Source organism: Ruditapes philippinarum, unplaced genomic scaffold, assembly GCF_026571515.1.
Source record: "Ruditapes philippinarum isolate M1 unplaced genomic scaffold, ASM2657151v2 ctg3445_1_1_1_1, whole genome shotgun sequence".
In the NCBI taxonomy this organism is placed as follows: domain Eukaryota; kingdom Metazoa; phylum Mollusca; class Bivalvia; order Venerida; family Veneridae; genus Ruditapes; species Ruditapes philippinarum.
Window position 1 is genome coordinate 43,115 of NW_026866545.1, and position 13,746 is coordinate 56,860.

Sequence of the window (13,746 nt, forward strand, 5' to 3'; positions counted from 1 at the left end):
AGGTATACCTCTTGTAGTGTCAGAGTTATGTCACAGACAAAGTTCAAAGTGTAAAAACATCCCAAATGTTCGCGTGACACGTCGTCTCAATATGGTGATAATTTCAGTGAAATTGTTATAAAATCTGACTTGAAATAACAAAGTTATGGGCTGGACACGATTTTGCTTAAAGGTCATGCTGTGACCTTGACCTTCAAGGTAGCGACCCAAATGTTGCGCGTCGTTTCAATATGGTGATAATTTCTGTGAAATAGTTGTAAAATCCGACTTCAAATAAAGAAGTTATGGGCCGAACACAATTTTGCTGCACGGTCATGCAGTAACCTTGACCTTAAATGTAGCGACCCAAATGTTGCGCGCAACACATCATCTCAATATGGTGATCATTTCTGTGAAATAGTTGTAAAATCCAACTTTAAATAAAGAAGTTATGGGCCGGACATGATTTTGCTGCAAGGTCATGCTGTGACCTTGCCTTCAAGGTAGCAACCCAATTGTTGCGCGCGACACGTCATCTCAATATGGTTATCATTTTTGTGAAATAGTTGTAAAATCCAACTTCAAATAAAGAAGTTATGGGCCAGACACGAATTCGGGACGTACGTACGTACGTACTGACTGACGGACGGACAACCCGACGACTATTTTCTCCCCTGAAATTTTTCGGGAAGCATAAAAAGACTTTTATGATTTGAACAAGGCATAAACTTAAAATTTTATTTCTTGAAAAATGATTGACTGATAAAACAATTTTGCCATTATGTTGGACAATGTAGAATTTTAATTCAATGTATGAGTTTTAAGTCCTTTCCATGTAAAGCCCATCATTGACGCCACCAAATAGCAGCAAGTATACGTATGATTTCTTATCAGACCCAAACTGTGTGTTCCTCAATATACCTTGAATTTGGAATAAATTGGTTTTCCGAATTGTTGAGAGAATATTCTTCACCTGTATACTCCTTTAAACAAGGGCAACATTGTTGCAAATATGCCTGTCACAATAGCTTTTGTCAGAGATGTGGGCATCGTAGATATGCATATAGTTGATATGCTCTGGGCAATATCCAGACAATATCTGGAAATTTTATCATCTCTAGTGACCTTGACCTCGCAAATATTAACCTAAATTACATGTGTCACAATTGTTATGATTGTTATAATTTGTGTTACAATCCATCAATAAATAATGACTTAAAGGTCCCTAAAACACACTTTGACCTCTATGTGACCTTGACTTTGGTAGCAGGGACCTGGAATATGTGCACAATAGGTAGCTTCACAATGGTAGTCATGATAATGACCGTTTGTGTTTCAATCTCTCAATAAATGATGACTAAATGGTCCGAATACACATTTTCATATTTTTATCTGAACAAGCATTTTTCAATAACCTCTTAGTGTGACCTTGACCTAGAGACCTGGTTCATGCGTATAACACTGCTTCTCATAGTGGTGAACATGTCTATGAAGTTTCATTAAAATCCCGCCATATGTGTAAGAGATATGCTCTGGACAAAATCTCTATATTTTATCATCTTTAGTGACCTTGACCTTGCATATATTAACCTAAATTACATGTTTCACACCCGTAGTCATGATAATGACCATTTGTGTTTCAATCCCTCAATAAGTGATGACTAAATGGTCCAAATACACATTTTCATATTTTAATCTGAACTTTGATCTCTCTATGTGACCTTGACATTGGCAGCAGGGACCTAGAATTTGCATGCAACACTCCGCCTTACAATGGTGAACATTTGTGCCGAGTTATATTGAAATCCCTTTATGCTTGTAGAAGTTTTGCTCCGGACAAGCTTTTTTTTAATGACCTCCAAGTGTGACCTTGACCTTTCACCTAGAGATCTGGTTCATGTGCATGACACAGCTTCTCACAGTGGTTAACATTTCTATGAAGTTTCATTAAAATTCCTCAATGCATGTAGGAGATATGCTCCGGACAAAATTGTGGGCACGCAAGTCCAGGGGAAACTTTAATACAACCGGCTTTTCAAACAGGCATATAATATAATTATTACTTGTTTGTTTGTTTGGGTTTAGTGTCACACCGACACAGTATAGGTCATATGGTGATGTTCCCGCTTTAAGCTTTTAACTGATGGAAGAATACCTCAGGTGCCCTTCCGTTCAGACACGAACGGACACCAGAGTAAAACAACCAACATTCCATACGCTAGCAGGATAGCTTCCTCCCATGAAAGAATCTAAAGTCCCTGTTGGGATACGAACCCACAGAATGGAGGGGCAAGTGGTTTGAAGTCAACAAAGTCAATGTTTAATATTTTACAAATATTACAAGTGCCACATTCAGTTAGCACTTTAAGGAATTTTCAAGTCTTACTATGTGTGACTGTCGTCATTTCAAAAAGACTTATATTCAGTTGTGTTTGAAATCTTAATTTGGTGCTTCTTCATAAACTGTATTTGAATGAAACATAAATATGTATCATTATCCCATTTTTTGCATAACATATTATGGCATGTTCAGCATATCTCTTTAAGTTACAGCTGACTATAGTCATTAAAATTAGTGACAATTTCTTTCAAGGTAAACACTAGTTTGTTCCCGAACACCAGTTAATTAGCAAAAATAAGTGGTTTTCTAAAATCTTCCTCAGTAAAAGTAAAAAAATTGTCCACTTTTCACAGCAAGGTCTTTGAACAGACCAGGGACTTGAACATGGGCTACATAAAATGGGGAGAAATAAAAACAAGAGGGCATGATTGCATTGAATCGTGTTAGAAATAATTTTATATAAATAATTTCAATTTAAATAATGTTTAAAGGCTTTTCTATTTTTAACTGAAGTGGCCCCTAAAACTGGCCAATCAAATTAATATGAGCAAATTTGATAGAATGCTACAGACAAAGTTTGGTGATCATCAATTAGTTCAGTAGAAGATGTTTAAAGGTTTTTCTATTTTTAGCTCTGTTGATCCTTAAATGGGGCCAATTGAAATGACATGAGCAAATATAAGTGTGACTGTCACAAGGATGCTACAGACCACATTTGATGTTAATCTGCCCAGCAGTTTCAGAGAAGAAGATGAATGCTGATGCATGACCATGGAGCATCCCACTTTGATACTAATAGTTCACTCTGAAGGGAGTTAACAAAAGAGAAGACTTGCCTTCCAACTTTACAGCTCAACACTATTTACCAAAAGAATAGACTATTGTGATTATAAACCCTTATGTTGCAAGACTACTATCAGATTTTGTCAAATGCACTCTATAACTATATTATTAAGAATATCATTTATCATATTTACCTCGGTAGAATCCTCCTCATCAGGGTTGTGTACAAGCCTCCATAAATCCTTCAGATCAACCTCTCTGGCAGCTCTGTTAGACTCGAGACTTTCCTATAGATATACATAAACAACACAGATAACAATAAATTAATAGAGACAACAACAACAGTGTGGTGATCAAGATACTTCTTTTTTTTTTTCTTCAAATTTTGTTGCTTGGGTAAGTTCAATTGTAGCTTGAGGTCAAAAAAGTGATATGACATCTGTAAACACTTATATCATGACAATCTGTGCTTGATTGAAATTTATGAGCATGATTTAAGTCACTTGTTACATTTTTATTGCAGGTAGAAGGAGGGTATATCAATATAAACATTTTCAAAATGCCACTTCATATCTCTGTACACAGAAAACATAAAAAATTTGCATTAAACTTTGAGGATATGGCAATCAAAGATCACATATAAAGATCTTGTTACAGCTATCAAAAGTATATTACAAATATATAGTGACCGATTTGGTACACTTTTGTGTGTTGTGTTGTCGCTAGTTACAGCACGACAAAGCGCCAAACGGCACTGTCATCTTGTCTTCCTGTCTCTAACGAAGCACATTAAACAGCGTGTTGTAGCGATGTCGCATTGTCGCTCGGCTTAAATCTAAGGATTAGCTATTTGTATATATATATATAAGCCAAGTGACAGGGCAACATCGCGCATCAGGACAAGGCGCCGTTTGGCGTGCTTCATTAGCAACATGACTACAAAGCGTCGTTCACGGCGTTTCGCTAGCTACAAGACAAAAAGGCAATAACAATAAAGGTTGTGTGGTGGCTATCGACAACACAACGTGCAAAGTGTACCAAATCAGCCAACATACACATACCTTATTGAATAAAATTATATACAATTAAAGTTATCAACATCAAGATATCATTTAGTTAAAATCTGTAAAACAGTTACCACAATTTATAATATGTACAATTTCTTTATATTGAAATATATCGATCATAACACTCACAAATAACATGTCAACTATACATTACTTCATCACCTTACATATTCTTAAACACTATTGTTGTTCTTTATCATTAGATAGGTGTCAATATTTTTGTAAATTTTATCATCATACAGTAAAAGTTAATGTCAAATAAAATATCATGCAATACAAACCTCTTAACTTCCTAGTAGCATGGAAAATGCACACACAAATGAGCACATCCTCATATCATTTTTCCTTTATACTTAAATTCAAATATTTGAAAGGAAAATGTTGAAATCTGAATACATTGTACTGTTGACTTTGTCAAGTAGTCCATGTACACTTGAAATAACTTGTAATATTATTGTATTTTACAAATTAATGGATTGTTACAACCACTGTGGTTACATTAATATCTCCTTCACTCTGGTGTCACAACTGTAACTTCACCAGATTAAACAATTTGCAGGAATGATTTAAAAGATTCCAATGTTGTTAAGTATAAACAGTGACAGAATGGTCACTTCCCAAGACTACAACAAACAATCCTTATCAGTCTTGCTAGGAAAATGCATTAAAATTACACAACCTTTTAATCTAAAAGAAACTGTGAACTCAACTCTACCCATGAACACTTAATAAAATACATTCTACTCCTGTATAAAAACAACTTAACTTGTAACCTAAATGAAACCAATTTCACCAATCCAATTAAGTTACAATCCAGTGATTTTTGTTTTCATACCTAACCTTAAAAGAAAGTTTATACACTGGGTATTACATCTGCATCAAAAGTTAATGAATTTGTCAAAATGTTGAATTTGTACTCAGTACAAAGAAATGACCCACCTGTACACTGCTTTATTTCCTAATTACCCCTATACCCTACAATATACATACACTATAACATGCTAGTTTAAAACTGCATGTACTGTATCAATGCTATTACACACAACAAATCAACAAAAATAAGCAATATTAATGAAGTAGATCCTGTATGTAAGTATAACATTACAATATACTACTAAATTACAAACCAATAATTATGACTCAGTAATTTAGTGTACTATAATTTAAACTTCCTATAGTAGGTAGTTAGCAAATTCAGTAACATTTTCACTATGCCCTTAAGATACTGTGCTTATATATAACAAATGAAAGTAACTCCTTTATTTTGTTTACCCTCACTTTTAATTTATATCCAGGGTAAACATGTAAACATATTTGGCCAAGTTGACAAGATAAAATTCATCAATATTCTTCAATCTAATCTAGGAAGGCGTAGTCAATAAAATCAGAGTAAAAATCCTTTTCATCTTTTGCAATTAGAATTTATTGACCTCTCCAGTCAATGTTGAACTTGTTATATACTATTTAAAAGCCCATTTACATTTTTTTTTCATTTTCCTTAATTTCTATTTCAGATTAATAGTGCAAATGGGTCTTACATTGAATCATGGTAGAAATTCATATGCCTCCAATAAATACCCTTTGCATGCCTGTACTAATTTTTAATCTTAATGTTTTGTATAAATGACAAAAAAAAACTTCTTTCCCTCATTACTTGCTATTACTCTTATACCTATTACAACTTTCCAAAAGGCATTATGAAAGTCACCTTATGAAAGAGGAAAAAAATAATATAATGATAAGTGATCCTAAATATAGGGAAAATATACTGAAGTTGCTGGGGAAGCATGAAATTTGGAGGAAAAAATAGATCATGCTGTCATACATCTAGGTTATATTTTCTTTGTATAACAAGGAAGTAACATTGTACATAATTATATAAATAACATTAACACAAACTTACATAATGTATTTTAAGTATAAAATTACACTCTCATATTCAATATCAAAAAATGGCTGCAAGAAACAGTGTCCTTTTTGGGCAAGTTAAAAAATTGCCCACTGACATGATCAAATAGGGAGATGATCCCCACCATATTAAAGCATCTGCTGATGATTACAAATAGAATGTTTACCCTGTCATGTTTAAAAGTTGAACAATTTTTTTTTTGTTGTAACAATATTTCAAGCTTTAAATCTTAGTTATCTATTCTCTGAAATAATCAAATGTAATAGTAAATCCTCTGAACAAACATGTCTTATTAGGTAAACTTCTTAAACATAAATAATCAGTAATAAATCCAATCGCTCATTTTTCTGTGATCTACAATTTATTATGTTATAGAGAATCAAGTCAACAGTAACTCAAGTTTCATCATCCTCAAGCCAGTGCGGTGAGAGGGGGGGTGGGTGGGGGCAAGGAAATGACTTGTTACCACACTGTACCATCAATGGTTTTGTTTCGAGGCCAATATGGCCAGGCTTAAGTCCTTTAACAGGCAGTACCAGGGAATTTAGCAGGGATTACACCATTCTAATTGTCCCCTAGGGTTGGGTGTTAACATGGGATCAGGTAATCTAAAACCATGTCTGCTTTATCCCATTGTGGTGGTGTTGGGGTGACTCAGATTATAACTGGTTTAATGTGATGGTCCACTTGCTGTTTCTGTTTTTTTGATAAAGATTATTGTATAAATTACCTCAAGTTGCTGGCGTTTATCTCTGTCTGCTTCAAGCTTGTAGTTTGTCGTATTAAAAGCTTCACGAAGCTCAACTTCATTCACTGCAAGATAAATAGTTTTACATTACATTTTTTTTACAAGATTTTTTCCCCATCAAATTGCATTGCTCCGACTTTGTAACTTTTGCTTCTTTCAGAAGGTTTAGTAATTAAGTACATGAACTGAATAGGCAATGGAAATGCAATATGTCAAGCACAGATGTGCTGAATGAAAGAGATTTTATCACTTTATAACATAATGCAAAAGAAAGTAATGGTTCTTGAAGGATACAGTAACATATATCTACCTTTTAATATTATATCAAAGTTCAGCTTCAAGTCAAGGTAAGCTTCAGGTCAAAATCTCCCCTTGCAGTTTTCTGGTCAAATAGCCTCTAATGGAACAGAACTTGGTGTTCCCATAAATACAAACACAAGTTAATTTTGAGTTTTTATATTACTTTTTCTCATTTTAAAAATGTAAGAAACCTGCAAAACTGGTAACTGTCATGCAAAATGAAGACACCACCATAATGATTTTGATAATCCTTCTTAACCATTGCATTTGTCTAATTGCTCAATCAATCAAAGGTATCAAAAAGTTACAATAATTGACTTACATTCAGATTTGTGACATTTCTCAGCCAGATCAAGGTTTGCTCTGAAATAGAAAACAACATAACTGTAACTTTGTATGAACACAATAACTTGCCTACAGAAATTGAAATCACCCATACACAACCATACAGAAATTACAGACATCTCTGTTCATGACCATGTTGGTTTGTGTTAAACTGGCTGGTGGTTTCTTGTTTTTTTTGTTCAAGTGTTTACATTAAACACCATTTAGTAGGATAAGCAGACAGAATTTCATAACTAATTATTGGATAGAACTTTACAATGACAATCAATCACAAATCAGAAAACAATAAAACAAGATATGTTTGTAAAACATGTATGCCCCCTATCAGCAGCCAATTATTCATGTGATAAGGTAATTATGCATGACTTTTGACCCAGTGATCAAACAATTAATAAGGGTTATCAAGTATCTACTGGTCATGACCTTGACCTTTGACCCCTTGACCCAAAACTCAATAGGGTCATCTGCTGGTCAAGACCAATCATCATACAAAGTTTGAAGTTCCTAGGCCTAAGCGTTTTTAGTTAATTGATCAGAAACCGTTTTTACCTACAAGGTCAATGTGACCTTGACCTTTGACCCCTTGACCCCAAAATCAATAGGGGTCATTTGCTGGTCATGACTAATCACCATGCCAAGTTTGAAGTTCCTAGGCCTAAGGGTTCTTTTAATATTGATCCGAAACCGTTTTAACATACAAGGTCAATGTGACCTTGACCTTTGACCCCAAAATCAATAGGGGTCATCTGCTGGTCATGACCAATCACTATGCCAAGTTTGAAGTTCCTAGGCCGAAGCGTTCTTTAGTTATTGATCAGAAACCGTTTTTACTTACAAGGTCAATGTGACCTTGACCTTTGACCCCTTGATCCCAAAATCAATAGGGGTAATGTGCTGGTCATGAAAAATCACCATACAAAGTTTGAAGTTCCTAGGCCTAAGCGTTCTTAAGTTATTGATCAGAAACCGTTTTTACTTACAAGGTCAATGTGACCTTGACCTTTGACCCCTTGACCCAAAACTCAATAGGGGTCATCTGCTGGTCACCACCAATCATCATACAAAGTGTGAAGTTCCTAGGCCTAAGCGTTTTTAGTTAATTGATCGGAAACAGTTTTTACCTACAAGGTCAATGTTACATGACCTTTGACCCCTTGACCCCAAAAACAATAGGTCATCTGCTGGTCATGACCAATCACCATACCAAGTTTGAAGTTCCTAGGCCTAAGGGTTCTTAAGTTATTGATCGGAAAGCATTTTTACCTACAAGGTCAATGTGACCTTGCCCTTTGACCCCTTAACCCCAAAATCAATAGGTGTCATCTGCTGGTCATGACCAATCACCATACCAAGTTTGAAGTTCCTAGGCCTAAGGGTTTTTTAGTTATTGATCGGAAACTGTTTTTACCTAAGAGGTCAATGTGACCTTGACCTTTGACCCCTTGACCCCAAAATCAATAGGGGTCATCTACTGATCATGACCAATCACCATACCAAGTTTGAAGTTCCTAGGCCTAAGGGTTCTTTAGTTATTGATCGGAAACTGTTTTTACCTAAGAGGTCAATGTGACCTTGACCTTTGACCCCTTGACCCCAAAATCAATAGGGGTCATCTACTGATCATGACCAATCACCATATCAAGTTTGAAGTCCCTAGGCCTAAGGGTTCTTTCGTTATTGATCGGAAACAGTTTTTACCTACAAGGTCAATGTGACCTTGACCTTTGACCCCTTAACCCCAAAATCAATAGGGGTCATCTGCTGGTCATAACCAATCACCATACCAAGTTTGAAGTTCCTAGGCCTAAGGGTGCTTTTGTTATTGATCGGAAACCGTTTTTACCCAAGAGGTCAATGTGACCTTGACCTTTGACCCCTTGACCCCAAAATCAATAGGGGTCATCTACTGATCATGACCAATCACCATACCAAGTTTGAAGTTCCTAGGCCTTAAGGTTCTTTACTTATTGATCGGAAATTGTTTTTGCTTACAAGGTCAATGTGACCTTGACCTTTGACCCCTTGACCCCAAAATCAATAGGGGTCATCTACTGATCATGACCAATCACCATACCAAGTTTGAAGTTCCTAGGCCTTAAGGTTCTTTAGTTATTGATCGGAAACCGTTTTTACTTACAAGGTCAATGTGACCTTGACCTTTGACCCCTTGACCCCAAAATCAATAGGGGTCATCTACTTGTCATGACCAATCACCATACCAAGTTTGAAGTTCCTAGGCCTAAGGGTTCTTTAGTTATCACTCGGAAACCATTTGGTCTACGGACCGACGGACCGACAAGTGCAAAGCAATATACCCCCTTTTCTTCGAAATGGGGGCATAAAAATTATATTCAACATGCTACTGCTACAACTACATACAGGCTATGATAATATATCTCTATTTGGTTTGCTTTCATATAAAAGTATGAATGTATCTTTATGTTTTATGAAGGTTACTTCATTTCCTATAATGACTGCATCTACACTTATTTTAACAACTCAACAACAAATTTGTGGTATGTAGAGGTTTATTTTAAACTAGATGTAGATATAAACCAAATGTAATACTGAAGACAGACCCAGATCATTTAACAATATTAAGCAAAACAAATTCAACACTTTGAACTTAAACTTCTTCTGAAAAAGGCACAGGTTGGTATTAAATTGTAAGTTGATCAAAATTTCAGCCTATTTATAAACAAATGAAATACAAGGTATGCAAATTACACTGTTTACCTTTCCCCACACACCTATTAAATTCTTTACATACGCTTTAATTTTCCTTTCAATTTCTTTACTATACCAAATTAATAAAATAACTTCTTTACTAGATCGGATTTATAAAATTTCATATATTCTTAGCCTTTCAAAAGCACAAAAATGCAAAAATAATAGATCTATATTCGCTGCTTGTAATTTTTGCTTTTAATATTTCAAGTAATTTCTCCAGCAGATGACTTGGTTTTGCCAAGATAAGGATATTTCATTATCAGCAGATGTATCATCTGCTCTTTAACTGTTAAGAAATGCCACAAAGAAAATTAATTACCAGAAAGAAAACTGCCCTAAAGAAGTGAATGTTCCATGGCAACAAATGATTGTCTCAGAGTGTAATCAATTGTCCTAAACATCAATGAATCAGCCCTAATTATTTGAATATACTCAATCATCAGGACATCACTACAGTTTATTCTCCCAATAATGAATCCTAAAAACATCAAAACAGGGTCAACAAAATAATGTCATGTTAAAAGTCTATGAGTTTAATGGCAGTAATCCAGTAAGAATTCCAATAAAGTATAGACCTTGATAACTGCTGAAAAGAGAGCTAGAAGTTAGGTGCGAGGAAAGAAACAGAAACTGGTGATATCACTTTATAATATAATATCTACATGTCAATAATTTGTTTGTTAAAATTGATTGATTTCCTGTAGAAAGATTTACAGAATGGTTAGTCACAATTGTTCATCCTAACAGTACCCAAATCAAACATACGAAGTTGACACAACTATGTTCGCTGAGACTCTACAAGTAAACATCAACTTTGTTGAATGATGGTAAAAATAAAGCAACAGTTCATACTAAATGTCTAAATGTTTCATATCTTATTATTAGTTACTGTTTTTATCCTGTAACTTTTAAGTTACTGTTTTTATCCAAGAACAACACTCATTACAACAATTTTTCTGCATATTTTGGCAAAGAAAATTAAGGATACCAGTCAAGTGCTTACACAATATGCAGTATGCACATGCTTCTGTTATGGAACATTTGATTCAATTCAAAGTGGAGCAAAATGTTGAACTATAATATTGAAATAATATTGCACACATGTTTTTTATAAAAATATTCCATATTAAGATCTACCATTTATAATTTAAAGAAAAGAATAAGACTTATTTCACTAAGAAGCTTGTTTTATCTCAGGTTTCCAAAATGTTGTATAAGTACAATTGCATGCTTTCAATGAATACGCCTTTTTCTGAAAATTTTAGGCACTTTAATTTAGTGTTTTTCTCAAGACTACATTACACTTTTGGAAAACAATAATGTCTGACAGTCACAGTTAAAAACAATCCTATATAAACATAATCTGATAAATAGAAACATGATCAGAAATATTGTTTTAGCTGTAATTATCAAAGAAGAGGAGAATAAAATCATTATACATACATTCATACCCTTCATACCTATTACAAAATCACATCATAATAAATATATATCAACCAGTTAAAGGCACAGAAGAGAAATTACTGTTAATTAAAGTTTTAAATTCTCAAATAATTAATTTAAATGTCTAAGAATTAACAAGAGCGATCAGTAATCACATGTGTCGCCTCATGATGGCCAATTTTATGTTGGGACAAGTTTTGTGACAGACTGACAGACAGACGGACAGTGCACAACTAGACTTGGTACTGATCATTCCTCTAAAGTTTGGATAAAATTGCACCAGTAGTTTATGAGGAGTAGTCCGGACAAGCTTTTGTGTATCTGACAACACACAGAAAAAAAACACCTTTTTATCAAAGGGCCATAACTCGGCCAAAAATCATTCAACCGGAAAACCCGTGCAATATGCGCCAGGACTTCAGCTACAGATCAATCCTGTAAAGTTTCATTGAAATTGCATTAGTGGTATAAGAGAAGTAGTCCGGACAAACTTTAAAATTAAAAATTATTAAAGGGCCATAACTCTGACAAAAATCATTGAACCGGAAAATACTGACAATATGCACAACTAGACTTGGTACTGATCATTCCTGTAAAGTTTGGATGAAATTGCATCTGTAGTTTATGAGGAGTAGTCCGGACAAGTTTTGTGTATCTGGCAACACACAGAAAAAAACCCACCTTTTTATCAAAGGGCCATAACTCGGCCAAAAATCATTCAACTGGAAAACCCGTGCAATATGCGCAAGGACTTGAACTACAGATCAATCCTGTAAAGTTTCATTGAAATTGCATTAGTGGTATAAGAGATGTAGTCCGGACAAACTTTAAAAATAAAAATTATTAAAGGGCCATAACTCTGTCAAAAATCATTGAACCGGAAAATGCTGACAATATGCACAACTAGACTTGGTACTGATCATTCCTGTAAAGTTTGGATGAAATTGCACCAGTAGTTTATGAGGAGTAGTCCGGACAAGTTTTGTGACGGACAGACGGACGGACAGACGACGGAGAAGTGATCCCTATATGTTGCCACTACTCCGTAGAGGCGACACAAAAATGAATTCAATTAGGTTAAATCTGAATAATCAATACTGAAAAACACACAATACAAAACCTTACACAAGCCATGATGGCCCTGGACCGTTGACCTGAGATATTGTCACAATTCTTTATTGTAGAAGAAATAGATTACTGGGTGTGTCATTTTTGACCCAATCTGCATAATTATTATAAACTTTGTATATCCTTTGCCAGATATCCAAGTTCTTCACTGAAGGAGACTGATATGTGTTTTACTACCAATATTTACCATTTACTATGTATAAAAGAGATGCTCAAAGTGCTAAGGTGAGCTACAAAAAAACGTTACAAAGATTATCAAAACATTTTTTAATCAAACTGTGGTTAAATGCCATATAAAGAATGGATTACCCGCAGGGTATCATTTAGATATACAGGGAAGTAAAATATATATCTTATCATTTATATTTATTCCAGAAACCAAGAATAGTACTAACATTTTCAGTGCTTTGACTATGTCTTTTATTTCTAACAATTGGAATAACAAAGCATGTTGGAGTCAGATCTTAAAGTGCTTGTCTGAACAAAATAAATGTGATGTAATGGCCAAAGACGCCAAATGTGAGAAACATATGAATAATCTTTCTTGTGCAATTTAAATTTATTGATCTTTACTGAATAAGATATTGTTTATAACCCAAGATGATACAAACTATGATAATACAAACTATAAATTTAATTTCATCCTTTGACAGCAAACACAATTTTTCCGCAATTTATGTAACTATGTTTGTATGTTTTCCTGTATTTTAGCTGATTTTAACACTTTTTTGGTCACTAGCCTTTTCCTGCATATAACTAATTTCTCCACATCTGACTGACTACTAATCCTGCATGATTTCTGTTATGTACATGTAAATACTTTTGTAAAGAACTTCAAAAACAACTGTGATCACTAATAACCATTAGTATTATAAGCAGAAAACCTGCCCTGTCAAAAATAAACATACCACAGAACAAATGCAAAGGCAGGAAGCAAACATGTCAACACCAGGTAGTTTCAAGAAAAACAATT

The 13,746-nt window shown here is 34.4% G+C and overlaps 1 protein-coding gene across 4 annotated transcripts in view; it reads right to left on the bottom strand.

Annotated features, from left to right (window-relative positions):
- Nucleotides 1–13,746, bottom strand: part of LOC132732834 (uncharacterized) — a gene marked incomplete at its 3' end in the record, with an annotated part of 90,256 nt that overhangs the window by 41,269 nt on the left and 35,241 nt on the right. For all 4 annotated transcript variants that reach the window (XM_060719352.1, XM_060719354.1, XM_060719351.1 and 1 more), the window contains 3 exon segments: nt 3,298–3,390; nt 6,810–6,892; nt 7,450–7,490. In XM_060719352.1, the coding sequence (XP_060575335.1) occupies nt 3,298–3,390; nt 6,810–6,892; nt 7,450–7,490 (217 nt within the window).